This window comes from Mauremys mutica, chromosome 3 (assembly GCF_020497125.1).
Source record: "Mauremys mutica isolate MM-2020 ecotype Southern chromosome 3, ASM2049712v1, whole genome shotgun sequence".
Lineage (NCBI taxonomy): Eukaryota > Metazoa > Chordata > Testudines > Geoemydidae > Mauremys > Mauremys mutica.
Window position 1 is genome coordinate 2421973 of NC_059074.1, and position 24846 is coordinate 2446818.

Here is a 24846-nt window from a genome sequence, read left to right on the forward strand (position 1 = left end):
TCCTCTCCCAGCTGGTGGCTGGTGAGACACGTTCCTCTCCCCTTGCAGCGGTGGAGCTGGCTCGCGTGGCGTTCCCTGCGGAAGTGCTGAAGCTGGAGGAGGCCTGGGGAGATCACCTGGTGCAGCAGAAGCAGCTGGATGCTGCCATTAACCATTACATTGAAGCCAGGTAAGGCCAGGCTGGAGCATTCCCACGGCAGCTGCACAGCTCTGAAAGCAAAGCACTTGGGTGAGTCTCCTTACACTAGTGAGCTAGCTGGACCCTCCAGGGTCTGCTGGAGCCCCACGGGCCTGACCCATGGGACCCTGCTATCCCAGCCCTGGGCTCCCTCCGTCACACCCGCCCAGAGCCCTGGGCTCCCTCCCTCCCTCACACCCACCTAGCTCTGCCGGTGCCCAGAGCCCTCTGCTCTCCCAGCCCTGGGCTCCCTCCTTCACACCCGCCCAGAGCCCTCTGCTATCCCAGCCCTGGGCTCCCTCTGTCACATCCGCCCAGAGTCCTGGGCTCCCTCCCTCCCTCACACCCACCCAGCTCTGCCGGTGCCCAGAGCCCTCTGCTCTCCCAGCCTGGGATGCTGATTGTACCCTCTTGTGCCAGTGTATAGTGGTTTTATGATGGGGAAAGTGGAGTCTAGGCTTGGAGCCTAAACAGTCCTTCCCTCGTGATCTGCGGGAGGTGCCCAGAGCCTGTGCTAGGCCGTTTCTCTAAGGTGCTGGTGGACTTTCTCTCCTCCACGTGCCAGGCCAGCTGTTCTCCCTGACCCTCCTTGCTCCCCAGTTCCCTGTCCCCTGTGCAGACGCGCATGCAGGTGACCCGAGCAGGGAGGCTGCTTCGTTGTCTCCTCACACAGTTCCCAGTCTCGCTGCCTGTCTCTCGAGTGAGCAGAGCTCTGCTGGATCTGGTCTCCTAGGCCTGCTAAGGATCTCTGCCCCTTCCGGCGCTAGGTGCTCCATCAAGGCCATTGAGGCAGCCCTGGGGGCCCGGCAGTGGAAGAAGGCCATTTACATCCTGGATTCCCAAGAGAAAAGGATAGCAGTCAAATACTACCCGAGGATTGCCCAGCACTACGCCGCCTTGCAGGAATTCCAGGTGAGACTCCAGCTCCCAGCATCTCCCAGCCCCACGACGGCCAGAGATAGCTCACCTGCTGTCCTCTTCCCCACAGATCGCAGAGGAGCTGTTCATCAAAGGAGATCGGCCCAAGGATGCGATTGACATGTACACGCAGGCGGGGCTCTGGGAGCAGGCACACAAGGTAAGGATAGAAGCTGAGAGCGGCTGAGTCTCTCGGACCCTGCTCCCCACCTTCCAAAGCAGTAAATGTCTGGGCTCAGCAGCCTGCAGACAGTGCTCTGTTTCCAAAGGGTTGCTGCAGGCAGGAGCTGTGAGCTCCCAGCCACAGAACGGGGTAGCCCACTGCTCCCTGTGCCCTGTCTGTGTCTCCCTCCACTTCCGGCTCTGGCCTGAATTACAGCACTTCTCAAAAGGACTGGGCAACCACCGGGCTCAGCCCTGCTCTCGCTGAGCTGCATGACCAAGTGCCTACAGTCTGCTGTGGATGCAGCATCTGCACCCCGGGGGGAAAGGTGTCAGTGTCTGTCCCCAGACCATCCAAAATGGAGACCAGCGAGATTGGCCGTGGGCAGCATGTGCAGAGTGCTCAGTGGGTGCCTGGAATCAGTGCCTAGGTTTCTGAGCTGAGCCCACCACACACCCAGCTGGTATTCCCAGGGGAATGGCTGGGTTTATATGCCGTGGCCTGCCTGGCTAGCTCAGCAGGGAGCCGGGGCAGATCTGTGAGGAGGTTGGGGGACTCTCCCCAAATTCTCATTATCCCCTTTACGCTGAGGTTACTGGGTAGGGGGCTGGAACCTGTTTCGTGTCTCCCTGCAGCTGGCGACCAAGTGCATGAGGCAGGAAGATGTGTCCGTGCTCTACATCACCCAGGCTCAAGAGATGGAGAAGCAGGGCAAATACAAAGAAGCAGAGCGGTGAGTGTCTGCCTGGACACCATGGGTGGGGGGCTAGGCCTCGGTAGCGGCCCGTGGGACGTAGAGCAGGACAGGGCTGAGTCTCTCCAGAGTCCAGTCCCTAGCCGGGCCTGCCAGGAATGTGTCCTAGGAGTCTTGCTGTGAGCTTGGTTTTATGATGGGAGGACAAAGGCGCTTTCCTGGGACTGGAGGGTGGGGAATAGAAACCTCCTGCAGGTCACATGTCACCGCTCAGCCACGTGGCCCTTGAGCCATCTCACATGCCTCTGTAGCCCCAGGCAACCCTGCCAGGCTGCCCTGGCCTAACTTCTCCCCAGCCGTGTGAGGCTGGTGGCTGAGCCAGCAGCTCCCATTACAAACTTCGGGCTGGGTGTTCCCCGGTGTGCCACCTGTAACCATTCCCTGCCCGGCTCTGAGCCCCACTGCTGCCACTCCCCGTTTCTGGGGAGGCCCTAGGAGGCCATGCAGCACATCTCCCCACTGATCCCTGTGCAGGGGCAGAATGCACTGGCCTTGCCATGGGCCCGGCGCTGCAGTTACTTTTCCAGATTTCTCTCTTCCATTTTTCTCAACTGCAGCAGCCAGTGGGATTTTTCTGGGTTTTCCCCCAAAACAAGTCTCCGTTCCTGCTCTGGGACCAGTGAGGAATGCCCACCCGCTCTCCCCTGGTTCTGTGGAGGGCTCCTTGGAGGAGCAGAGAATGATGAGACCTTTCTCAGCCCTTCTGAAGGGACACTGGCATTTCTCTCTCAAGTACTTGTTCTAGCTAAAACTCTCCCCTCAGCGAGAGTGGGGTTTGATCTCTGGCGCCTGCTCTCCCACCATCCACGCAGCCCTCCCACAAAAGGAGAGGAACTGGGACTGAGATTTCTATTATAAAAAACGAGCAGGGGGAGCCTGACTGGCCTCTGGGTACATGAGAGAGAGGCCAGAAGTTCACCAACCCAGTGGGAAATTCTGCAGGGCAGCGCCAAGCCACTGGCAGCCTCCAGCTGAGACACCAGCCAGGATTCCTAGGGGTGAAGTGGTTGTACAGTTTGTGCATCTGTTTGCACATGGGCAGAGAGGAGCTGGACCAGATCCAGTGGTTGGCTCAGGGGGGTGGTCGGGGCCTTTTCCCTCCAGTGAGTGCCAGCTCCTATTGAGTGGACTGGCTGGCTGGGGGATTGGGAATGCAATACAAGCCTTTCTCTTCTATGGGCACTGCTCTGGTCAGCCCCAGGACAGGACTGCCGAGGGGGTGGTAGGAAATGGGATACTGGGCCACTCCCATGTAAGTCACCAGCTCCAATCGATCCCAGGTAGCAGTGACATAAGCTCTTTAGTGATCTAAATGAAGTGAGCTGGGTCACATCACCAAGCCGTCATCAATCCCTGGGACTGCTGACAGCCTCAGCGGGGAGGCCAAGGCATGACTGGGCCCCAGAGACCCAGGAGGGTCCCTCCACGGGAGAGCTGAGGCAGACTGGTAGGGACAGGATGGGAAGGTGGCCCTGCCCATCACCCGTGTGGGTAGGTTACATGGAGCCGTCCATCTCCACAGCACTCAGTCCCACACCTTTCATCAACACGACATGCCGTGCACCATTTCCTGTCTGATGAGTATTCAGCCCCTGCCCTGCTCCAGCTGGCCTGGGAGCAGACGGGTTCTTGGGCCCGGCACAGTGACAGTGAGTGCTCGCCACCCCTGCGTCCCGGGGCCCGGCCCGGCGGCAGAGCCGGCACCCGCCGCCCCTGCGTCCCGGGGCCCGGCCCGGCGGCAGAGCCGGCGCCCGCCGCCCCTGCGTCCCGGGGCCCGGCCCGGCGGCAGAGCCGGCGCCCGCCGCCCCTGCGTCCCGGGGCCCGGCCCGGCGGCAGAGCCGGCGCCCGCCGCCCCTGCGTCCCGGGGCCCGGCCCGGCGGCAATCTGAGCATTTCCGTGCTTGTGTTCTCAGGCTGTACATCACGGTGGAGGAACCTGACCTGGCCATCACCATGTATAAAAAGTGTAAGATGTATGATGAGATGATTCGCCTGGTAGCAAAGTACCACAAGGACTTGCTGAGTGACACACACCTGCATCTGGGGAAGGTAAGGCTCTCGGGGTGCGAGAAAGGATCTGTCATCCCAGCAGGAGGGCTAGGATGCTCCCTAACACACCATCTCCTATGACAGGAGCTGGCGACTGAGGGCCGCTTGCAGGAGGCTGAGTACCACTACCTGGAAGCCAAGGACTGGAAGGCCACAGTGAACATGTACAGAGTGAATGACATGTGGGAGGATGCGTACAGGGTAACAGCAGCTCTTTAACAGAGAGGATGACATGGCACCAGTAGGTCCCCGTATGTGTCTAGCCGCAGTGTTGCTGGCAGCACTGCAAGTCCCAGCATGCACTGCTCCCCACTGGGCTGAACATAGGCTGAGTGTGGTGATGGATGAGGCGCTTGGGTCAGGAGGAAGCATTGCATCCTGGGATTCACGTCTGCTGCCCTCTTGGGTGAGCAGTGCTGAGGAGGCAAGGAGGTCTCTGCACTCCGTCCCCTGCAGGTCCTTGCCTGCTCCTCACCAGGCCGCAGGGAGGCCGTAACTTGGGGAAGAGTCTGAGTTGGGGAGGGAGCCACAGACTCAGCTTGCTCCAGCAAGGAGCCCCCTGGGAGACTCAGCTGGTCCTTCGGCTCTGTTTGCTTTGGACAGGTGGCCAAGGCCCATGGGGGGGCGAATTCCTACAAGCATGTGGCCTATCTGTGGGCAAAGAGCCTCGGAGGGGAAGCTGCCGTGAAACTCCTCAATAAGTTTGGGCTCCTGGAAATGGCCATTGACCATGCAGCAGACAATGGGTGAGTGTCCTGAGGCTAGGAGCTCGCCTCCTGGCACAGGGAGAGCAAAGCCAGGCCTGGGGAATGCTCTTCACTCGCAGCAGCTACAGGCCCCGGGATGGAGGCTGGGACCGAGGAGGAGCTGCTGTGCGGTCCTCTGCCCACTTCCCATCCCTGGGGGCTGGGAAGGAGCTTTTCCCGTCTTGGCTTGAGGGAAGTGAGGCCTTGCAGAGCTTCCACCTGTGGGGCCCAAGGCACCAGCAGCACCACAAGCTGCCAGCCGCTGGGGCAGCCTCCTGCCACAGCATCAGCACCTGCCCTGTGCTCTCACTGCCTGCATCGTCCGTCACCGTAGCCGTCTCCCGTGCCGGGTCCCAGCCCCAGCGCTCCCCTCACAAGCCTCCCACCTCGCCCTGGGTTCTGCCTGCCAGCACCAGCACCAGCCCTCCCCGTCCCGTCTGCGCCACGTGGGGCACAGCCAGGACCTAGCTTGGCTCACCCCCATCCCTTTCCTCTCGTCACAGCGTCTTTGACTTTGCGTTCGAACTGGCCCGGCTCTCGCTGAAGCAGAAGACACCCGAGATCCACTTGAAGTACGCCATGTTCCTGGAGGACGAGGTACGACCCCACGCCCTGCACTGTGCCTGGGCTGCAGAGCACTCACCCGGGGGCCTGCACCAGGCAGGTTCTTCCGCCTCCCCAGGGAAGTGGTGTGGCTGCAGCCCAGAGCGTGTAAGCCGGCTCTGTGAAGCCCTTGCCTCTCCTGGCCGGGGTCAGCAGATTGCTCTCCTCTGTCCTAGGGCAAGTTCGAAGAGGCTGAGGCCGAGTTCATTAAAGCTGGGAAGCCCAAGGAAGCGGTGCTAATGTGAGTGCCCCCTGCTGACTGAATGCAGCTTCCAGGCCAGGGGGCCTTGCTCCCCTGCCTGACCCCAGCTTGGCAGCTCTTCTCTCCAGTCGAGCTCATGCTCCCTGCCCCACCCCAATCTGCTGGACCCAGGCTGGCATGTCTCCTTGGCTCCCCAGGTTTGTCCACAGCCAGAACTGGGACGCTGCCCAGCGCGTGGCTGAGGCCCATGACCCAGACAGTGTGGCCGACGTGCTCGTGGGGCAGGCTCGCTTCGCCTTTGAGCAGAAGGAATTCCAGAAAGCAGAGGCTTTCCTCCTGCGGGCCCAGCGGCCAGAGCTGGCCGTGAAGTATTACAAGGTGGGTGCGGCCAGTGACGATGTCACTTCACCCCACAGAGCTCAGTGTCTGGGCAGGGAACCCCCCCATCATCCTCCCGAGAGCGCAGTGTCAGGGTAGGGAACCGCCCATCATCTCCCCCTCCTCCCCCCCGAGAGCTCAGTGTCTGGGTAGGAAACCCCCCCATCATCACCCCTGATTGCTCAGTGTCTGGGCAGGGAACCCCCCCATCAACACCCCAGAGAGCTCAGTGTCTGGGTAGGGAACCCCCCATCATCCCACCAAGAGCTCAGTGTCTGGGCAGGGAGCCCCACATCATCCCCCTGAGAGCTCAGTGTCTGGGCAGGGAACCTCCCATCATCCCCCCGAGAGCTCAGTGTCTGGGTAGGGAACCCCCCCATCATCCCACCAAGAGCTCAGTGTCTGGGCAGGGAGCCCCACATCATCCCCCTGAGAGCTCAGTGTCTGGGCAGGGAACCTCCCATCATCCCCCCGAGAGCTCAGTGTCTGGGTAGGGAACCCCCCCATTATCACCCCTGAGAGCTCAGTGTCTGGGCAGGGAACCTCCCATCATCCCCCCGAGAGCTCAGTGTCTGGGTAGGGAACCCCCCATCATCCCACCAAGAGCTCAGTGTCTGGGCAGGGAGCCCCACATCATCCCCCTGAGAGCTCAGTGTCTGGGTAGGGAACCCCCCCATCATCACCCCTGAGAGCTCAGTGTCTGGGCAGGGAACCCCCCCCCCATCATCACCCCCGGGAGCTCAGTGTCTGGGCAGGGATCCCCCCCATCATCCCCCTGCGAGCTCAGGGTCTGGGCAGGGAACCCCCCCATCATCACCCCCGGGAGCTCAGTGTCTGGGCAGGGATCCCCCCCATCATCCCCCTGCGAGCTCAGGGTCTGGGCAGGGAACCCCCCCATCATCACCCCCTAGAGCTCAGTGTCTGGGCAGGGAGCCCCCCATCATCACCCCTGGGAGCTCAGTGTCTTCGTGAGGATCCACCTCCCCTGTCCCCCACCTGAGAACTCGGTCTGGGCCTGGAACCCACAACCCCTGCCCTGTGAGTAGCTGGGGGGGGACCGGGGGGTTGGATCGGGAGGGGCTGTGGGTGCCCCTCCCTAGGTGTAGCTGGGGGGGGTTCACGAGGGGCTGTGGTGTCCCCTCCATGGTAGTAGCAGTGAGGGGGTGAGGGGCTGGATCTGGGGCCCTGGGGCAGGGCTGGATCAGCCCTGGGGTGCCTGGGAGCCCAGCAGGCTGAGCAAAGACCCTCCCAACTGTGGCTCTGGTGTGTTTGGCGCAGGAGGCCGGCATGTGGAGCGATGCCCTGCGGACCTGTAAGGAGTACGTCCCCAGCCGGCTGGAGGTGCTGCAGGAGGAGTACGACAAGGAGGCTGCCAAGAAAGGGACCAGGTAGGCCAAAGCTGTTCGGCTGGGGGCGCTGGGCTGAGCCGGTGCAGGGCTGTCCAGCCGCTGGCTGAGTTCCCTGCTCCCTGCGGCAGGGCCTCAGAGCCTGTTGCATGCTGCCTCCCTGCGCACTGGGCAGGGGCAGGAAACAGCACCAGCTGAACCTCTCTCCATCCCTGCACCTGCCTCTCCCTGTGTGCAGGGCTCATGCCCGGGCCTGGCCCCGCCAGGGTCCCTGCACCATCCCCCTGTGCCCAGCACAGGCTCACCTCCCGTGTTGGTCCTGGCAGAGGCGTGGAGGGCATGCTGGAGCAGGCCCGGCAGTGGGAGCAGGCTGGGGAATACGCCAGGGCTGTGGACTGCTACCTGAAGGTACAGGATCCCAGTAACAGCCTGCTGGTGGAGAAGTGCTGGCTGAAGGTAAGTCCTGAGCCCCCGCCCCTCCTCTGGTACCCCAGGGGCTCCCCCACCCCCAAAGAGACACCATGTCTGGGGGCTTCAGGCTGACTGAGACCCGAGAGATGAGCAGGGCACCAGTGACCCATGAGGGCTCTGCCCCAAACAACCGCATCCCCTGGGGCCAGGGTTGGACTCTCCCCGACGGGGCCCCTCCCCCCCAGTCTCGGGGCCAGGGCCCGGCTCTCCCCGACGGGGCCCCTCCCCCCAGTCTCGGGGCCGGGGCCCGGCTCTTCCCGACGGGGCCCCTCCCCCCCAGTCTCAGGGCCGGGGCCCGGCTCTCCCCGACGGGGCCTCTTCTCTCTGATAGCTCCCATCCCTTTTACCGCTGATGCCTCTTGTCCTGCAGGCAGCCGAGCTGGCCATTAAATTCTTGGGCCAGCCCCGGAGTGTGGAGGTGACTCGACTGGTGGGAGCCCAGCTGGTGGCCATGAAGCAGTACAGTGCGGTAGGGGCTGCTGCTGTCAGCGCGGTGCTGCAGGGAGGGAGGTGTTAATGTCAGTGGGATGAAAGGTGAAGGGGTGACTTGGTTACAGTCTGTGAGTACCTACGTGGGGAACAAACATTTCATAACATGCTCTTCAGTCTAGCAGAGGCAGGGCTAACATGAGCCCATGGCTGGAAGCTGAAGCTAGAATTCAGACTGGCAATAAGGTGTGAATGTTTAGCAGTGAGAGTCATTAACTACTGGAACAACTTGCCAAGAGGCGTGGTGTCCTGATTTCCCTATAAGGAGCCCCAAAGGGTCTGGGGCGGAATGACGCATCCCCTCCTTCTGTCCACCAATTACATCTCATTTCCCACACCCCAGTTTGGGTCCATTGATTTCGATTCCATTCTCCTTTGCTTCTCAGACGCCATCTCAGCACAGTCCTGGGGAGGGATCAGGAGCCCCTTTGGTGGGACCAGTCCACTCTGTCCTTGAGGAGGGAGGGCTGGAGGCCATGCAGTCTCTGCGTGTCGACCGGGGGGCCAGAAGGGAAGGGGGCATCGTGTCCCAGAGAAGGAGGCGGGTGCTGTGTCCTGAGGCTAGGAGTATGAAATACTGGGTTAGCCAATCACCATAGTGTGCTTGGATTTTCAGAAAGCCTTTGACAAGGTCCCACATCAAAGGCTCTTGAGCAAAGTAAGGAGTCATGGGATAAGAGGGAAAGTCCTCTCATGGGTCAGTAACTGGTTACAAGACAGGAAACAAAGAGTAGGAATTAGTGGCCAGTCTTCACAATGGAACACTGAGGTGGCCAAATTTACAAATGATACCAAATTCACTCCCCTTGAAACCTCTGGCATTGGCCTGTGTTGGCAGACAGGACCTGGGCTAAATGCAGCACTGCCCAGAGGCTGCAGTCAGGGCTCTGGCCCCATGGTGTGGGCACAGATGGCCTCTGGCCTTGGAGCTCCAGGTGACAATGCCCAAGCGTGACCCTGCTTTGCTTCTGCAGGCAGCTGAGCTCTACCTCAACCTGGACCTCATCCGAGAAGCCATTGATGCCTTCATTGAGGGTGAGGAATGGAACAAGGCAAAACGTGTGGCCAAGGAGCTCGACCCCAGGTAACCCTCAGGCCTGGTCCTCCCCACTGCCCCCTGCAGGTTCCCCTCCGTCCTGTCCTCCCCACACTGCCCCCTGCAGGTTCCCCTCCGTCCTGTCCTCCCCACACTGCCCCCTGCAGGTTCCCCTCCGTCCTGTCCTCCCCACACTGCCCCCTGCAGGTTCCCCTCCGTCCTGTCCTCCCCACTGCCCCCTGCAGGTTCCCCTCCGTCCTGTCCTCCCCACACTGCCCCCTGCAGGTTCCCCTCCGTCCTGTCCTCCCCACACTGCCCCCTGCAGGTTCCCCTCCGTCCTGTCCTCCCCACACTGCCCCCTGCAGGTTCCCCTCCGTCCTGTCCTCCCCACTGCCCCCTGCAGGTTCCCCTCCGTCCTGTCCTCCCCACACTGCCCCCTGCAGGTTCTCCTCCGTCCTGTCCTCCCAACTGCCCCCTGCAGGTTCTCCTCCGTCCTGTCCTCCCCACACTGCCCCCTGCAGGTTCCCCTCCGTCCTGTCCTCCCAACTGCCCCCTGCAGGTTCTCCTCCGTCCTGTCCTCCCCACACTGCCCCCTGCAGGTTTCTTTCCGTCCTATTCCCTCCCACACTGCCCCCTGCAGGTTCCCCTCTTTCCCACACTCCCCTGCTCCCCTACTGACCCCCAGTCACCCTCAGCCCCATTTCCCCCTACCACCCTTAAGGCACTTCCAGTCCTCCCTCGTCTCCTTTTGCCTGTCTCCATCCCCTCCCTCCCGGAGTGCTCTCAGTCCTGTCCCTGCCTGCCTAACCCTCACTAAAGCCTCCTGCCATGGGTTGGGATGTCTGTCTGCCCTCACCTCCAGGTGCCACAAGGGCCTGCTCCTCCTCCAGGGTCCTGCTCCTCACCCCAGTTGGGTCGCTCCTTGTCCCTGTCACTGCAGCTGCAGTGGGACCCCTGCTGGGCCCCTGTGCTCCACTCTGGGCACCTCCAGCTGGGTTTGGCTGCCAACAAAGTCTGCTTCTGCCCGGCAGGTCGGAGGAGTATGTGGACCAGCGCTATAAGGAGTATTTAAAGAATCAGGGCAAAGTGGATTCGGTAAGAATGTTTTTGTCTGGGGCTGGGCAGGGGGCCAGGGTCGTTCTGTGCCCAAGGGACCCTCCCATGGGGCTGGGTGAAGGGGCAGGGCCATTCTGTGCTGGGGGTGGTGCATTGTGTGGGGGTCTGGGTGCTAACGCGCAGGGCAGTGTGATGGGTGTGTGACTGGGTGCCCGTGCTGGGAGGCGGTGGGGGGTTGGGTGCCCGTGCTGGGGGGCGGTGGGGGAGGGCTGGATGCCCATGCTGGGTGGCGGGGGCATTGGGTGCCCATGCTGGGGGGTGGGGGGGGAGGGCTGGACCCCCATGCTGGGGGAGGGTGCTGGCTGGGGTTCCAGCCCTCCCCCACCGCCCCCCATGCTGGGGGAGGGTGCATGCTTGGGGGCAGTAGGGGGTTGGGTGCCCGTGCTGGGGGGTGGGGGAGGGCTGGGCACCCGTGCTGGGGGGTGGTGGGGGAGAGCTGGGTGCCCGTGCTGGCAGGTGGTGGGGGATTGGGCGCCCGTGCTGGGGGGTGGGGGAGGGCTGGATGCCCGTGCTGGGGGAGGGGGCTGGGCGCCCATGCTTGGGGGCAGTAGGGGGCTGGGCGCCCATGCTTGGGGGCAGTAGGGGGCTGGGCGCCCATGCTTGGGGGTGGTGGGAGAGGGCTGGGCGCCCATGCTGAGGGGTGGTGGGAGAGGGCTGGATTCCCGTGCTGGGGAGGGGGCTGGGCGCCCACGCCGGGGGGCAGTAGGGGGCTGGGCGCCCATGCTTGGGGGCAGTAGGGGGCTGGGCGCCCATGCTTGGGGGGGGTGGGAGAGGGCTGGGCGCCCATGCTGAGGGGTGGTGGGAGAGGGCTGGATTCCCGTGCTGGGGAGGGGGCTGGGCGCCCATGCTTGGGGGCAGTAGGGGGCTGGGCGCCCATGCTTGGGGGCAGTAGGGGGCTGGGCGCCCATGCTTGGGGGTGGTGGGAGAGGGCTGGGCGCCCATGCTGAAGGGGGGGGGGAGAGGGCTGGATTCCCGTGCTGGGGAGGGGGCTGGGCGCCCATGCTGGGGGGCAGTAGGGGGCTGGGCGCCCATGCTTGGGGGCAGTAGGGGGCTGGGCGCCCATGCTTGGGGGCAGTAGGGGGCTGGGCGCCCATGCTTGGGGGTGGTGGGAGAGGGCTGGGCGCCCATGCTGAGGGGGGGTGGGAGAGGGCTGGATTCCCGTGCTGGGGAGGGGGCTGGGCGCCCACGCCGGGGGGCAGTAGGGGGCTGGGCGCCCATGCTTGGGGGCAGTAGGGGGCTGGGCGCCCATGCTGGCAGGTGGTGGGAGAGGGCTGGGCGCCCATGCTGAGGGGGGGTGGGAGAGGGCTGGATTCCCGTGCTGGGGAGGGGGCTGGGCGCCCACGCCGGGGGGCAGTAGGGGGCTGGGCGCCCATGCTGGCAGGTGGTGGGAGAGGGCTGGACGCCCGTGCTGGGGAGGGGGCTGGGCGCCCACGCCGGGGGGCACCTGCCCTGCTCAGTCCATTCTCAGGGTGTTGTGGCTCTCTCCTGTTCCGCAGCTAGTGGGGGTGGATGTCATGGCTGCCCTGGACATGTATGCGGAGCGGGAGCAGTGGGAGAAGTGCCTGGAGACCGCGGCCAAGCAGGTACCACTCCAGCCCTGGGCACCATGCTTGCAGCTCTGCCACCGCTGCGCAGTCCAGGCCGAGTGCCAGGGCCCAGGCTCTGCGGGGCGAGAACGAGAGTAAGGGGGAGGAGTGGGGCAGATAGGGCAGTTGGGAACTGTAGACGGGTCGGACTCACCCCTGCGGTGCCTCCTGCTGGTGACTCCGGGAATTAGCTCATTCCAGCGCTGGAGCGCCCTCTGCAGGCTGGTGATCCCCCTGTCCTCAGGCCCCCGTGTCCCTCCCTGGACCCGGTGCCCTTTCACATGGGGTGCTGCCCCCTGGCAGTAACCCCTTTCTCTCTGGGTCTCCCCTCCTTGGGGAACCCCCACCCTCTATCCCCACCTTGCCTCAGTGTATGGCTACTGCCAGTCATTGTCTAGCCCCACGTCCTGGGGCAGGCTGCAGTATCAGCCACTCAGCACAGGCAAGGAGGGTTTGGACCTGCTGCCTTGGCCTACCCCTGGGCTGCCCTCTGCAACCCCCAGTACCCGATAGCCCAATGCTAGGCCGCAGCCTGGGGCTTTCCAGGCCGGAGCTCCCCAGCTCCTCAGCCTTTCCCCAGCCCTGCTTCACCCTCAGGTACTTTGTCTCAGCTCCCTGCAGCCAGACCCTTCTCCCTCTTCAGGCAGAGGAAGACTGTCTTTGCTTCTGGCTTCCCTGGCCTTTTATAGGGCCAGCTGGGCCTGATTGGGGTGTGGCCCATCTGCAGCCACTTCCCCAATCAGCCCAGCCTAAAGGCTGTTTTCTCCTGCTACAGCCCCTTCCCAGGGCTGTTTTTAACCCCTTCAGGGAAGGAGCAGGGGTTCACCCTGCTACAGGAACATAGGGTTTGTCTCACTAAATTGAGCCTCAGACAGCCCCCAAGGAAGTGCCAGAGTCTGGCGGCAGCAGGCATGGACTAATCGGAGCCCCACGTTGATCTCGTTCCGGTCTCTAACAGGTAGAGATTATCCTAAGCCCTGATGCAGGAGGTGTAACGTCTGTCAGAATGTGTGTTATCATTAGTGACCACAGCTCCGTGGTGCTTGTGAGCCACAGAATGTCTGATCTACACAAAAATGAGGACGTTAGTTAAACAGAAATTAAAAGGTTCAGTGCTAAAAATTAAATCCCTGCAAGCTGCATGGAAACTTTTTAAAGACACCATACTCGAGGTTCAACTTAAATGTATGCCCCAAATTAACAAACATAGTAAGAGAACCAAAAAAGTGCCACTGTGCTAAACAACAAAGTAAAAGAAGCAGTGAGAGACAAAAAGGCCATCCTTTAAAAGTGGAAGTTAAATCCTAGTGAGGAAAATAGAAAAGAGCATAAACTCTGGCAAATGAAGTGTAAAAATATAATTAGAAAGGCCAAAAAAGAAATTGAAGAACAGCTAGCCAAAGACTCAAAAAGTAATACCAAAAAAAAATAAAAAAAATTAAGTACATCAGAAGCAGGAAGCCTGCTAAACAACCAGTGGGGCAACTGGATGATCGAGATGCTAAAGGAGCACTCAAGGATGACAAGGCCATTGCAGAAAAGCTAAATGAATTCTTTGCATTGGATGTACATGTATCGGTCTTCATGGCTGAGGATGTTAGGGAGATTCCCAAACCTGAGCCATTCTTTTTAGGTGACAAATCTGAGGAACTGTCCCAGATTGACATGTCATTAGAGCAGGTTTTTTGAACAAATTAATAAACTAAACAGTAGTAAGTCACCAGGACCAGATGGTATCACCCAAGAGTTCTGAAGGAACTCAGATGTGAAATTGCAGAACTCCTAACTGTAGATTGTAACCTATAATTTAAATCTGCTTCTGTACCAAATGACTGGAGGATAGCTAATGTGATGCTAATTTTTAAAAATGGCTCCAAAGGTGATCCCGGCAATTGCAGGCCTGACTTCAGTACCAGGCAAACTGGTTTAAACTATAGTAAAGATCAAAATGGTCAGACACATAGTTGCACATGATTTGTTGGGGAAGATTCAACATGGTTTTAATAAAGGGAAATCATGCCTCACCAATCTACTAGAATTCTTTGAGGGGTTCAACAAGCATGTGGGCAAGGGGGATCCAGTGGCTATAGTGTACTTAAATTTTCAGAAAGCCTTTGATAAGATCCCTCACCAAAGGTTCTTAAGCAGAGTAAGCTGTCATGGGATAAGAGGGAAGGTCCTCGCATGGATTAGTAACTGGTTAAAAGACAGGAAACAAAGGGTAGAAATAAATGGTGTTTTCAGAATGGAGAGAGGTAAATAGTGGTGGTCCCCAGTGCTCTGAACTGGGACCAGTCCTAGTCAACATATTCATAAATGATCTGGAAAAAAGGGTAAACGGTGATGTGGCAAAATTTGCAGATGATACAAAACTACTCAGGATAGTTAAGTCCCAGGCAGACTGTGAAGAGCAACAAAAGGATCTCACAAAACTGGGTGACTGGGCAAGAAAATGGCAGGAGAAATTCAGTGTTGATAAATGCAAAGTAATGCACACTGGAAAACATAATCCCAACTATACATATAAAATGATGGGGTCTAAATTAACTGTTTCCATTCAAGAAAGACACCTTAGAGTCATTGTGGATAGTTCTCTGAAAACATCCACTCAATGTGCAGCAGCAGTCAAAAAAGCGAACAGAATGTTGGGAACCATTAGAAAAGACAGAAAATATCATATTGCCTCTATATAAATCCATGGTACGCCCACATAGAATCATAGCAGATTAGGGTTGGAAGAGACCTCAGGAGGTCATCCAGTCCAACCCCTGCTCAAAGCAGGACCAAACCCAACTAAATCATCCCAGCCAGGGCTTCGTCAAGCCTGACCTTAAAAACCTCTAAGGATGGAGATTCCACCACCTCCCTAGGTAACCCATTCCAGTGCTTCACCACCCTCCTAGTGAAAACGTTTTTCCTAATATCCAACCTAAACCTCCCCCACTGCAACTTGAGACCATTGCTCCTTGTTCTGTCATCTGCTACCACTGAGAACAGTCTAGATCCATCCTCTTTGGAACCCCCTTTCAGGTAGTTGAAGGCTGCTATCAAATCCCCCCTTACTTTTCTCTTCTGCAGACTAAATAACCCCAGTTTCCTAAGCCTCTCCCTCCTTCCAGATGGTGCTGGGTTTGCCTCTCGCACTGAGGTTGCCTCTCCGGGGGAGGGAACTCCAGTTTCTAGGAAAAGGCAGGTGTTAGTAATGGGAGATTCGATTCTTAGAAATGTAGATAGCTGGGTCTGTGATGACCGGGAGAACCGTATGGTGACTTGCCTGCCTGGTGCGAAGGTTGCGGATCTCTCGAGGCATCTAGATAGACTTATGTGTAGTGCTGGGGAGGAGCCGGCGGTCGTGGTACATGTAGGTACCAATGACATAGGGAAGGGTAGGAGAGATGTCCTGGAAGCCAAATTTAGGCTGCTAGGGAAGAGACTGAAATCCAGGACCTCTATGGTGGCATTTTCAGAAATGCTCCCAGTTCCACGCGCAGGGCCATGTAGGCAGGCAGAGCTTCAGAGTCTCAATGCGTGGATGAGACGATGGTGTAGAGAGGAGGGGTTCACGTTCATTAGGAACTGAGGAAACTTCTGGGATGGGAGGAGCCTATACAGGAGAGATGGGCTCCACCTAAACCAAAGTGGAACCAGACTGCTGGCACTAAACATTAAAAAGGTTGTAGAGCAGTTTTTAAACTAGGAGATGGGGGAAAGCCGACTGCTGCAGAGGAGCGTGTGGATCAGACACAGACTTCTCTTAGGGGAGAGACTGATGATAGAGTATCTCCAGGTTATAGTCAGGAGCAGAGGAATGAGAAGTATAATGTAAGGGCCGGATCAGATGATAAACAGTCACATAAAAAAGAATCTGGCACATCAGAAAAAGGCAGGCTAATAAACAGGGCAAGTTTTTAAAGTGCTTGTACACAAATGCCAGAAGTCTAAATAATAAGATGGGTGAACTAGAGTGCCTTGTGATAAAGGAGGATATTGATATAATAGGCATCACAGAAACCTGGTGGACTGAGAGCAATCAATGGGACACAATCATTCCGGGGTACAAAATATATCGGAAGGACAGAACAGGCCGTGCAGGGGGAGGAGTGGCACTATATGTTAAAGAAAGTGTAGATTCAAATGAAGTAAAAATCTTAAGCGAATCCACAGGTTCCATAGAGTCTCTATGGATAGAAATTTCATGCTCTAGTAAAAATATAACACTAGGGATCTATTATCGACCACCTGACCAGGACAGTAATAGTGATGATGAAATGCTAAGGGAAATTAGAGAGGCTATCAAAATTAAGAACCCAATAATAGTGGGGGATTTCAATTATCCCCATATTGACTGGGAACATTTCACTTCAGGACGAAATGCAGAGATAAAATTTCTCGATACTTTAAATGACTGCTTCATGGAGCAGCTGGTACGGGAACCCACAAGGGGAGAGGCGACTCTAGATTTAATCCTGAGTGGAGCGCAGGAGCTGGTCCAAGAGGTAACTATAGCAGGACCACTTGGAAATAGTGACCATAATACAATAGCATTCAACATCCCTGTGGTGGGAAGAACATCTCAACTGCCCAACACTGTGGCCTTTAATTTCAAAAGGGGGAACTATACAAAAATGAGGGGGTTAGTTAGACAAAAGTTAAAAGGTACAGTGACTAAAGTGAAATCCCTGCAAGTTGCGTGGGCCCTTTTTAAAGATACCATAATAGAGGCCCAACTTCAATGTATACCCCAAATTAAGAAAAACAGTAAAAGAACTAAAAAAGAGCCACCGTGGCTTAACAACCATGTAAAAGAAGCAGTGAGAGATAAAAAGACTTCCTTTAAAAAGTGGAAGTCAAATCCTAGTGAGGCAAATAGAAAGGAGCACAAACACTGCCAACTTAAGTGCAAGAGTGTAATAAGAAAAGCCAAAGAGGAGTTTGAAGAACGGCTAGCCAGAAACTCCAAAGGTAATAACAAAATGTTTTTTAAGTACATCAGAAGCAGGAAGCCTGATAAACAACCAGTGGGGCCCCTGGACGATCGACATAGAAAAGGAGCGCTTAAAGACGATAAAGTCATTGCGGAGAAACTAAATGGATTCTTTGCTTCAGTCTTCACGGCTGAGGATGTTAGGGAGATTCCCAAACCTGAGCTGGCTTTTGTAGGTGACATATCTGAGGAACTGTCACAGATTGAAGTCTCACTAGAGGAGATTTTGGAATTAATTGATAAACTCAACATTAATAAGTCACCGGGACCAGATGGCATTCACCCAAGAGTTCTGAAAGAACTCAAATGTGAAGTTGCGGAACTATTAACTAAGGTTTGTAACCTGTCCTTTAAATCGGCTTCGGTACCCAATGACTGGAAGTTAGCTAATGTAACGCCAATATTTAAAAAGGGCTCTAGGGGTGATCCCGGCAATTACAGACCGGTAAGTCTAATGTCGGTACCGGGCAAATTAGTCGAAACAATAGTAAAGAATAAAATTGTCAGACACGTAGAAAAACATAAACTCTTGAGCAATAGTCAACATGGTTTCTGTAAAGGGAAATCGTGTCTTACTAATCTATTAGAGTTCTTTGAAGGGGTCAACAAACATGTGGACAAGGGGGATCCGGTGGACATAGTGTACTTAGATTTCCAGAAAGCCTTTGACAAGGTCCCTCACCAAAGGCTCTTACGTAAATTAAGCTGTCATGGGATAAAAGGAAAGGTCCTTTCATGGATTGAGAACTGGTTAAAGGACAGGGAACAAAGGGTAGGAATTAATGGTAAATTCTCAGAATGGAGAGGGGTAACTAGTGGTGTTCCCCAAGGGTCAGTCCTAGGACCAATCCTATTCAATTTATTCATAAATGATCTGGAGAAAGGGGTAAACAGTGAGGTGGCAAAGTTTGCAGATGATACTAAACTACTCAAGTATCAGAGGGGTAGCCGTGTTAGTCTGGTTCTGTAGAAGCAGCAAAGAATCCTGTGGCACCTTATAGACTAACAGACGTTTTGCAGCATGAGCTTTCGTGGGTGAATACCCACTTCTTCGGATGCAAGACATTGCATCCGAAGAAGTGGGTATTCACCCACGAAAGCTCATGCTGCAAAACGTCTGTTAGTCTATAAGGTGCCACAGGATTCTTTGCTGCTTCTAAACTACTCAAGATAGTTAAGACCAAAGCAGATTGTGAAGAACTTCAAAAAGATCTCACAAAACTAAGTGATTGGGCGACAAAATGGCAAATGAAATTTAATGTGGATAAATGTAAAGTAATGCACATTGGAAAAAATAACCCCAACTATACATACAACATGATGGGGGCTAATTTAGCTACAACGAGTCAGGAAAAAGATCTTGGAGTCATCGTGGATAGTTCTCTGAAGATGTCCACGCAGTGTGCAGAGGCGGTCAAAAAAGCAAACAGGATGTTAGGAATCATTAAAAAGGGGATAGAGAATAAGACTGAGAATATATTATTGCCCTTATATAAATCCATGGTACGCCCACATCTCGAATACTGTGTACAGATGTGGTCTCCTCACCTCAAAAAAGATATTCTAGCACTAGAAAAGGTTCAGAAAAGAGCAACTAAAATGATTAGGGGTTTAGAGAGGGTCCCATATGAGGAAAGATTAAAGAGGCTAGGACTCTTCAGTTTGGAAAAGAGAAGACTAAGGGGGGACATGATAGAGGTATATAAAATCATGAGTGATGTTGAGAAAGTGGATAAGGAAAAGTTATTTACTTATTTCCATAATACAAGAACTAGGGGTCACCAAATGAAATTATTAGGCAGCAGGTTTAAAACAAATAAAAGGAAGTTCTTCTTCACGCAGCGCACAGTCAACTTGTGGAACTCCTTACCTGAGGAGGTTGTGAAGGCTAGGACTATAACAATGTTTAAAAGGGGACTGGATAAATTCATGGTGGCTAAGTCCATAAATGGCTATTAGCCAGGATGGGTAAGAATGGTGTCCCTAGCCTCTGTTCGTCAGAGGATGGAGATGGATGGCAGGAGAGAGATCACTTGATCATTGCCTGTTAGGTTCACTCCCTCAGGGGCACCTGGCATTGGCCACTGTCGGTAGACAGATACTGGGCTAGATGGACCTTTGGTCTGACCCGGTACGGCCTTTCTTAGGTTCTTATGTTCTTAAGTCATGTGCTCCAGTCCTCTGATGATTTTCATTACCCTCCGCTGGGCTCTCTCCAATTTGTACACATCCTTTCTGTAGGGGGAGACCCAAAACTGGACGTAGTACTCCAGATGAGGCCTTGCCAATGCTGAATAGAGAGGAATGATCACGTCCCTCGATCTGCTGACAATGCCCCTACTTATACAGCCCAAAATGCCATTAGCCTTCTCGGCAACAAGGGCACACTGCCGACTCCTATCCAGCTTCTCATCCACTGTAATTCCCAGATCCTTTTCTGCAGAACTGCCGCTTAGCCAGTCGGTCCCCAGCCTGTAGCAGTGCATGGGATTCTTCCGTCCTAAGAGACAAAACTGCCAGATGAATTTACTCAGATTTCCATTTCCATCCAAGCAAGGATTTCTCTATTGTACATAAGGAGGGCAAAAAATAAAACAAGAAAAGCCATGTGCATGTTGCAAGTGCTTTGGAGGACAGGATTAAAATTCAAAATGATCTGGACAAACTGGAGAAATGGTCTGAAGTAAATAGGATGAAATTTAACAAGGACAAATGCATCCATCCTTAGCAGTTTTAAAGGTCAGGCTTGACAAAGCCCTGGCTGGGATGATTTAGTTGGGGATAGGTCCTGCTTTGAGCAGGGGGTTGGACTAGATACCTCCTGAGGTCACTTCCAACCCTGATATTCTATGATTCTGTGACATGATGAAAAACTTAGCATTATACAAAATCATTGCAGTCCATAATAAGTGGATCAAAAGCTGTTTACATGGTAGATTGCAAGGAGTGGCTGAATAGGAAATCTTTGTCTAACGGGGGTGTTCCTAGTGGGGTCCAGGAGCGCTCTGTTCTCTGTCCAGTGCTGTTCTATATCCAGATCAGTGGTCTGACAGAAAATATCAAATCACTGCTGGTAAAATGCCGAGGTGACACCCAAATGAGTGGAGGAGTAAATCATGAGATGGTGAGTGAGTTCTACAGAGGATCTGAATCTAAAGCCCGGCCTGGCCGTTGCTTCCTCTCTCTGTCCCTGCTCCAGAATTATAAGGTCCTGCACAAGTACGTCGCTCTGTACGCAACCCACCTCATCCGGGAAGGCAGCTATGACAAAGCACTGAGCCTATATGTCCAGCATGGAGCTCCTGCCAACCTGCAGGTAAAGGAGACGTTCAGTGCAGTGCCGGGATCCTCTCCAGCCCTGGCCCCCAGGCTGGGGCCTTGTGCTCTGACCATGCCCCTCTCTCTGGGCCATGTCTGTAGGGAAGGTGGCGTAGGACCCAGCTCTGCACCCACAGGCCCCCCCCCCCCACACTGGGTCTGCGGCCACTTCCCGCTCCCTCTGCCTCCTGTGCAGAGGAGATGGGGAGGAGGCTGAGGATCTACCCCACGTGTGCTGCATTTGGGACAGGCCAAGGTCCTGCCAGGTGCCACTTTGTCTTGTTCTTTCCTGGGAGACTCTGGGCTGTAGAGAGAGGCCTGGCGAGGGGCCTGCGTTGCCAGGGGGCAGTTCTGGGACCACTGCTCCCTGCATACTGGCTGGACACGTCGCTGCAGGATACTGTGCACGTGTGGAGCTGCTGGGACCTCCCGTCTGTTTCCTCGTGCGGCGGGGGAGACTGGGGCTCCCCTCAGCTCCCACCCGGTGCCCAGGATATGTGGCTTCCCCCCTCATGCAGAATTTCAACATCTACAAGCGTCTCTTTGTGGAGATGGTGAACGCACCCGGCATGAACAGCGCCGAGGCCTATCCCAGCTGGGCCGATCTGCGCGACGTCCTCTTCAACCTGGTGAGTGCAACCGCGCTGCCCCTGCTGGCGAGATCCCTACCCGCAGCGGAGTTCAGAGTTCTGCCCCCAGCACTGCTCAGCGCCCACGGCTCCCGCTGCCCCCCACTGCTCAGCGCCCACGGCTCCCGCTGCCCCCAGCACAGCTCAGCGCCCACGGCTCCCGCTGCCCCCAGCACAGCTCAGCGCCCACGGCTCCCGCTGCCCCCAGCACTGCTCAGCGCCCACGGCTCCCTCTGCCCCCAGCACTGCTCAGCGCCCATGGCTCCCGCTGCACCCCACTGCTCAGCGCCCACGGCTCCCTCTGCCCCCAGCACTGCTCAGCGCCCACGGCTCCCGCTGCCCCCCACTGCTCAGCGCCCACGGCTCCCGCTGCCCCCAGCACTGCTCAGCGCCCACGGCTCCCGCTGCCCCCCACTGCTCAGCGCCCACGGCTCCCGCTGCCCCCCGCACTGCTCAGCGCCCACGGCTCCCGCTGCCCCCAGCACTGCTCAGCGCCCACGGCTCCCGCTGCCCCCAGCACTGCTCAGTGCCCACGGCTCCCTCTGCCCCTCATTGCTCAGCGCCCACGGCTCCCGCTGCCCCCCAGCACTGCTCAGCGCCCACGGCTCCCGCTGCCCCCAGCACTGCTCAGCGCCCACGGCTCCCGCTGCCCCCCACTGCTCAGCGCCCACGGCTCCCGCTGCCCCCCAGCACTGCTCAGCGCCCACGGCTCCCGCTGCCCCCACTGCTCAGCGCCCACGGCTCCCGCTGCCCCCCAGCACTGCTCAGCGCCCACGGCTCCCGCTGCCCCCAGCACTGCTCAGCGCCCACGGCTCCCGCTGCCCCCCAGCACTGCTCAGCGCCCACGGCTCCCGCTGCCCCCAGCACTGCTCAGCGCCCACGGCTCCCGCTGCCCCTCACTGCTCAGCGCCCACGGCTCCCGCTGCCCCCCAGCACTGCTCAGTGCCCACGGCTCCCGCTGCCCCCAGCACTGCTCAGCGCCCACGGCTCCCGCTGCCCCCAGCACTGCTCAGCGCCCACGGCTCCCGCTGCCCCCCACTGCTCAGCGCCCACGGCTCCCGCTGCCCCCCAGCACTGCTCAGCGCCCACGTCTCCCGCTGCCCCTCACTGCTCAGCGCCCACGGCTCCCGCTGCCCCCCAGCAATGCTCAGTGCCCACGGCTCCCGCTGCCCCCAGCACTGCTCAGCGCCCACGGCTCCCGCTGCCCCCAGCACTGCTCAGCGCCCACGGCTCCCGCTGCCCCCCAGCACTGCTCAGCGCCCACGGCTCCCGCTGCCCCCAGCACTGCTCAGCGCCCACGGCTCCCGCTGCCCCCAGCACTGCTCAGCGCCCACGGCTCCCGCTGCCCCCAGCACTGCTCAGTGCCCACGGCTCCCTCTGCCCCTCACTGCTCAGCGCCCACGGCTCCCGCTGCCCCCCACTGCTCAGTGCCCAAAGCTCCCGCTGCCCCCCAGCACTGCTCAGCGCCCACGGCTCCCGCTGCCCCCCACTGCTCAGCGCCCACGGCTCCCACTGCCCCCAGCACTGCTCAGCGCCCACGGCTCCCGCTGCCCCCCACTGCTCAGCGCCCACGGCTCCCGCTGCCCCCAGCACTGCTCAGCGCCCACGGCTCCCGCTGCCCCCAGCACTGCTCAGCGCCCACGGCTCCCGCTGCCCCCAGCACTGCTCAGCGCCCACGGCTCCCTCTGCCCCTCACTGCTCAGCGCCCACGGCTCCCGCTGCCCCCAGCACTGCTCAGCGCCCACGGCTCCCGCTGCCCCCAGCTCTGCTCAGCGCCCACGGCTCCCGCTGCCCCCCACTGCTCAGCGCCCACGGCTCCCGCTGCCCCCAGCACTGCTCAGCGCCCACGGCTCCCGCTGCCCCCCAGCACTGCTCAGCGCCCACGGCTCCCGCTGCCCCTCACTGCTCAGCGCCCACGGCTCCCGCTGCCCCCAGCACTGCTCAGCGCCCACGGCTCCCGCTGCCCCCAGCACTGCTCAGCGCCCACAGCTCCCGCTGCCCCCAGCACTGCTCAGCGCCCACGGCTCCCTCTGCCCCTCACTGCTCAGCGCCCACAGCTCCCGCTGCCCCCAGCACTGCTCAGTGCCCACGGCTCCCTCTGCCCCTCACTGCTCAGCGCCCACGGCTCCCTCTGCCCCTCACTGCGCAGCGCCCACGGCTCCCGCTGCCCCCCACTGCTCAGTGCCCAAAGCTCCCGCTGCCCCCAGCACTGCTCAGCGCCCACGGCTCCCGCTGCCCCCAGCACTGCTCAGCGCCCACGGCTCCCGCTGCCCCCCACTGCTCAGCGCCCACGGCTCCCGCTGCCCCCAGCACTGCTCAGCCCCCACGGCTCCCGTTGCCCCCCAGCACTGCTCAGCGCCCACGGCTCCCGTTGCCCCCCAGCACTGCTCAGCGCCCACGGCTCCCGCTGCCCCCCAGCACTGCTCAGCGCCCACGGCTCCCGCTGCCCCCCACTGCTCAGCGCCCACGGCTCCCGCTGCCCCCCAGCACTGCTCAGCGCCCACGGCTCCCGCTGCCCCCCAGCACTGCTCAGCGCCCACGGCTCCCGCTGCCCCCCTCTGATCAGCGCCCACGGCTCCCGCTGCCCCCCACTGCTCAGCGCCCATGGCTCCCGCTGCCCCCAGCACTGCTCAGCGCCCACGGCTCCCGTTGCCCCCCAGCACTGCTCAGCGCCCACGGCTCCCGCTGCCCCCCAGCACTGCTCAGCGCCCACGGCTCCCGCTGCCCCCCAGCACTGCTCAGCGCCCACGGCTCCCGCTGCCCCTCACTGCTCAGCGCCCACGGTTCCCTCTGCCCCTTCCAACCCCTTGCAGCTCTGCTTAGCATCCACTGTTTCCCCGCCCACCCCCTGCCCTGCCCTGCCCTGCCCTGCCCTGCCCTGCATGCTCTGTGGCCTGGCTGCCACGGGCCCCACATGCTCACACGCTCCCTCTCTCTGCAGTGTGAGAACCTGGTGAAGTCGAGCGAAGCGAACACCCCCGCACACGAGGAGTTTGAGACCATGCTGCTGATATCGCACTACTATGCCACCCGCTCCGCCGCGCAGGGTGTGAAGCAGCTGGTAAGGTCTGCCGTGCCCTCTGCTCGGCCTCCATACCTGGGATCCATGGGCGGAGGGCTCTGGAGGCAAAACAGCTGGTTGTGGCCCTCTCCAGTGCATTCAGCCATTGCAGAGAGTGCTGCCTGGGGGAACGTGGGAATGGTGCCCTGGGCCCGCCACAGCCAGGGGTGGCATTGGGGATCCCTGCTGTGAGAGCACAGAGTGACACGCTGCGAGCCAGTGCATGGGAGGAGCCCTACAGCAATTGGGGATCTGGGCAGGGCAGAGAGAGGGCAGGGCTCTCTGGGGCTCAGACACCGGGCGCTGGGGATCTGGGCAGGGCTCTCTGGGGCTCAGACACCGGGCGCTGGGGATCTGGGCAGGGCAGAGGGAGGGCAGGGCTCTCTGGGGCTCAGACACTGGGCACTGGGGATCTGGGCAGGGCTCTCTGGGGCTCAGACACTGGGCGCTGGGGATCTGGGCAGGGCTCTCTGGGGCTCAGACACTGGGCACTGGGGATCTGGGCAGGGCTCTCTGGGGCTCAGACACTGGGCACTGGGGATCTGGGCTGGGCAGAGGGAGGTCAGGGCTCTCTGGGGCTCAGACACTGGGGATCTGGGCTGGGCAGAGGGAGGGCAGGGCTATATGGGGCTCAGACATTGGGCACTGGGGATTTGGGCAGGACTCTCCGGGGCTCAGACACTGGGTGTTGGGATACGGATGGGGCAGAGGGAGGCCAGGGCTCTCTGGGGCTCAGACACTGGGGATCTGGCCAGGGCTCTTTGGGGCTCAGACACCGGGCACTGGGGGTCTGGCCAGGGCTCTCTGGGGCTCAGACACT

General features: G+C 58.8%; 1 protein-coding gene across 1 annotated transcript in view; it reads left to right on the forward strand.

Moving 5' to 3' along the window:
• IFT172 (intraflagellar transport 172) overlaps positions 1 to 24846 on the forward strand; it is a 114429-nt gene that overhangs the window by 71795 nt on the left and 17788 nt on the right. The window contains exons 24-42 of the mRNA XM_045009996.1: positions 49 to 169; positions 946 to 1090; positions 1167 to 1256; positions 1895 to 1992; positions 3926 to 4061; positions 4146 to 4262; positions 4665 to 4807; positions 5311 to 5404; positions 5587 to 5651; positions 5810 to 5990; positions 7269 to 7378; positions 7663 to 7792; positions 8178 to 8276; positions 9271 to 9380; positions 10364 to 10427; positions 11945 to 12031; positions 20218 to 20334; positions 20855 to 20965; positions 23907 to 24026. Of these exons, the coding sequence (XP_044865931.1) occupies positions 49 to 169; positions 946 to 1090; positions 1167 to 1256; positions 1895 to 1992; positions 3926 to 4061; positions 4146 to 4262; positions 4665 to 4807; positions 5311 to 5404; positions 5587 to 5651; positions 5810 to 5990; positions 7269 to 7378; positions 7663 to 7792; positions 8178 to 8276; positions 9271 to 9380; positions 10364 to 10427; positions 11945 to 12031; positions 20218 to 20334; positions 20855 to 20965; positions 23907 to 24026 (2138 nt within the window). The remainder of the gene's footprint in view (positions 1 to 48; positions 170 to 945; positions 1091 to 1166; positions 1257 to 1894; positions 1993 to 3925; positions 4062 to 4145; positions 4263 to 4664; positions 4808 to 5310; positions 5405 to 5586; positions 5652 to 5809; positions 5991 to 7268; positions 7379 to 7662; positions 7793 to 8177; positions 8277 to 9270; positions 9381 to 10363; positions 10428 to 11944; positions 12032 to 20217; positions 20335 to 20854; positions 20966 to 23906; positions 24027 to 24846) is intronic.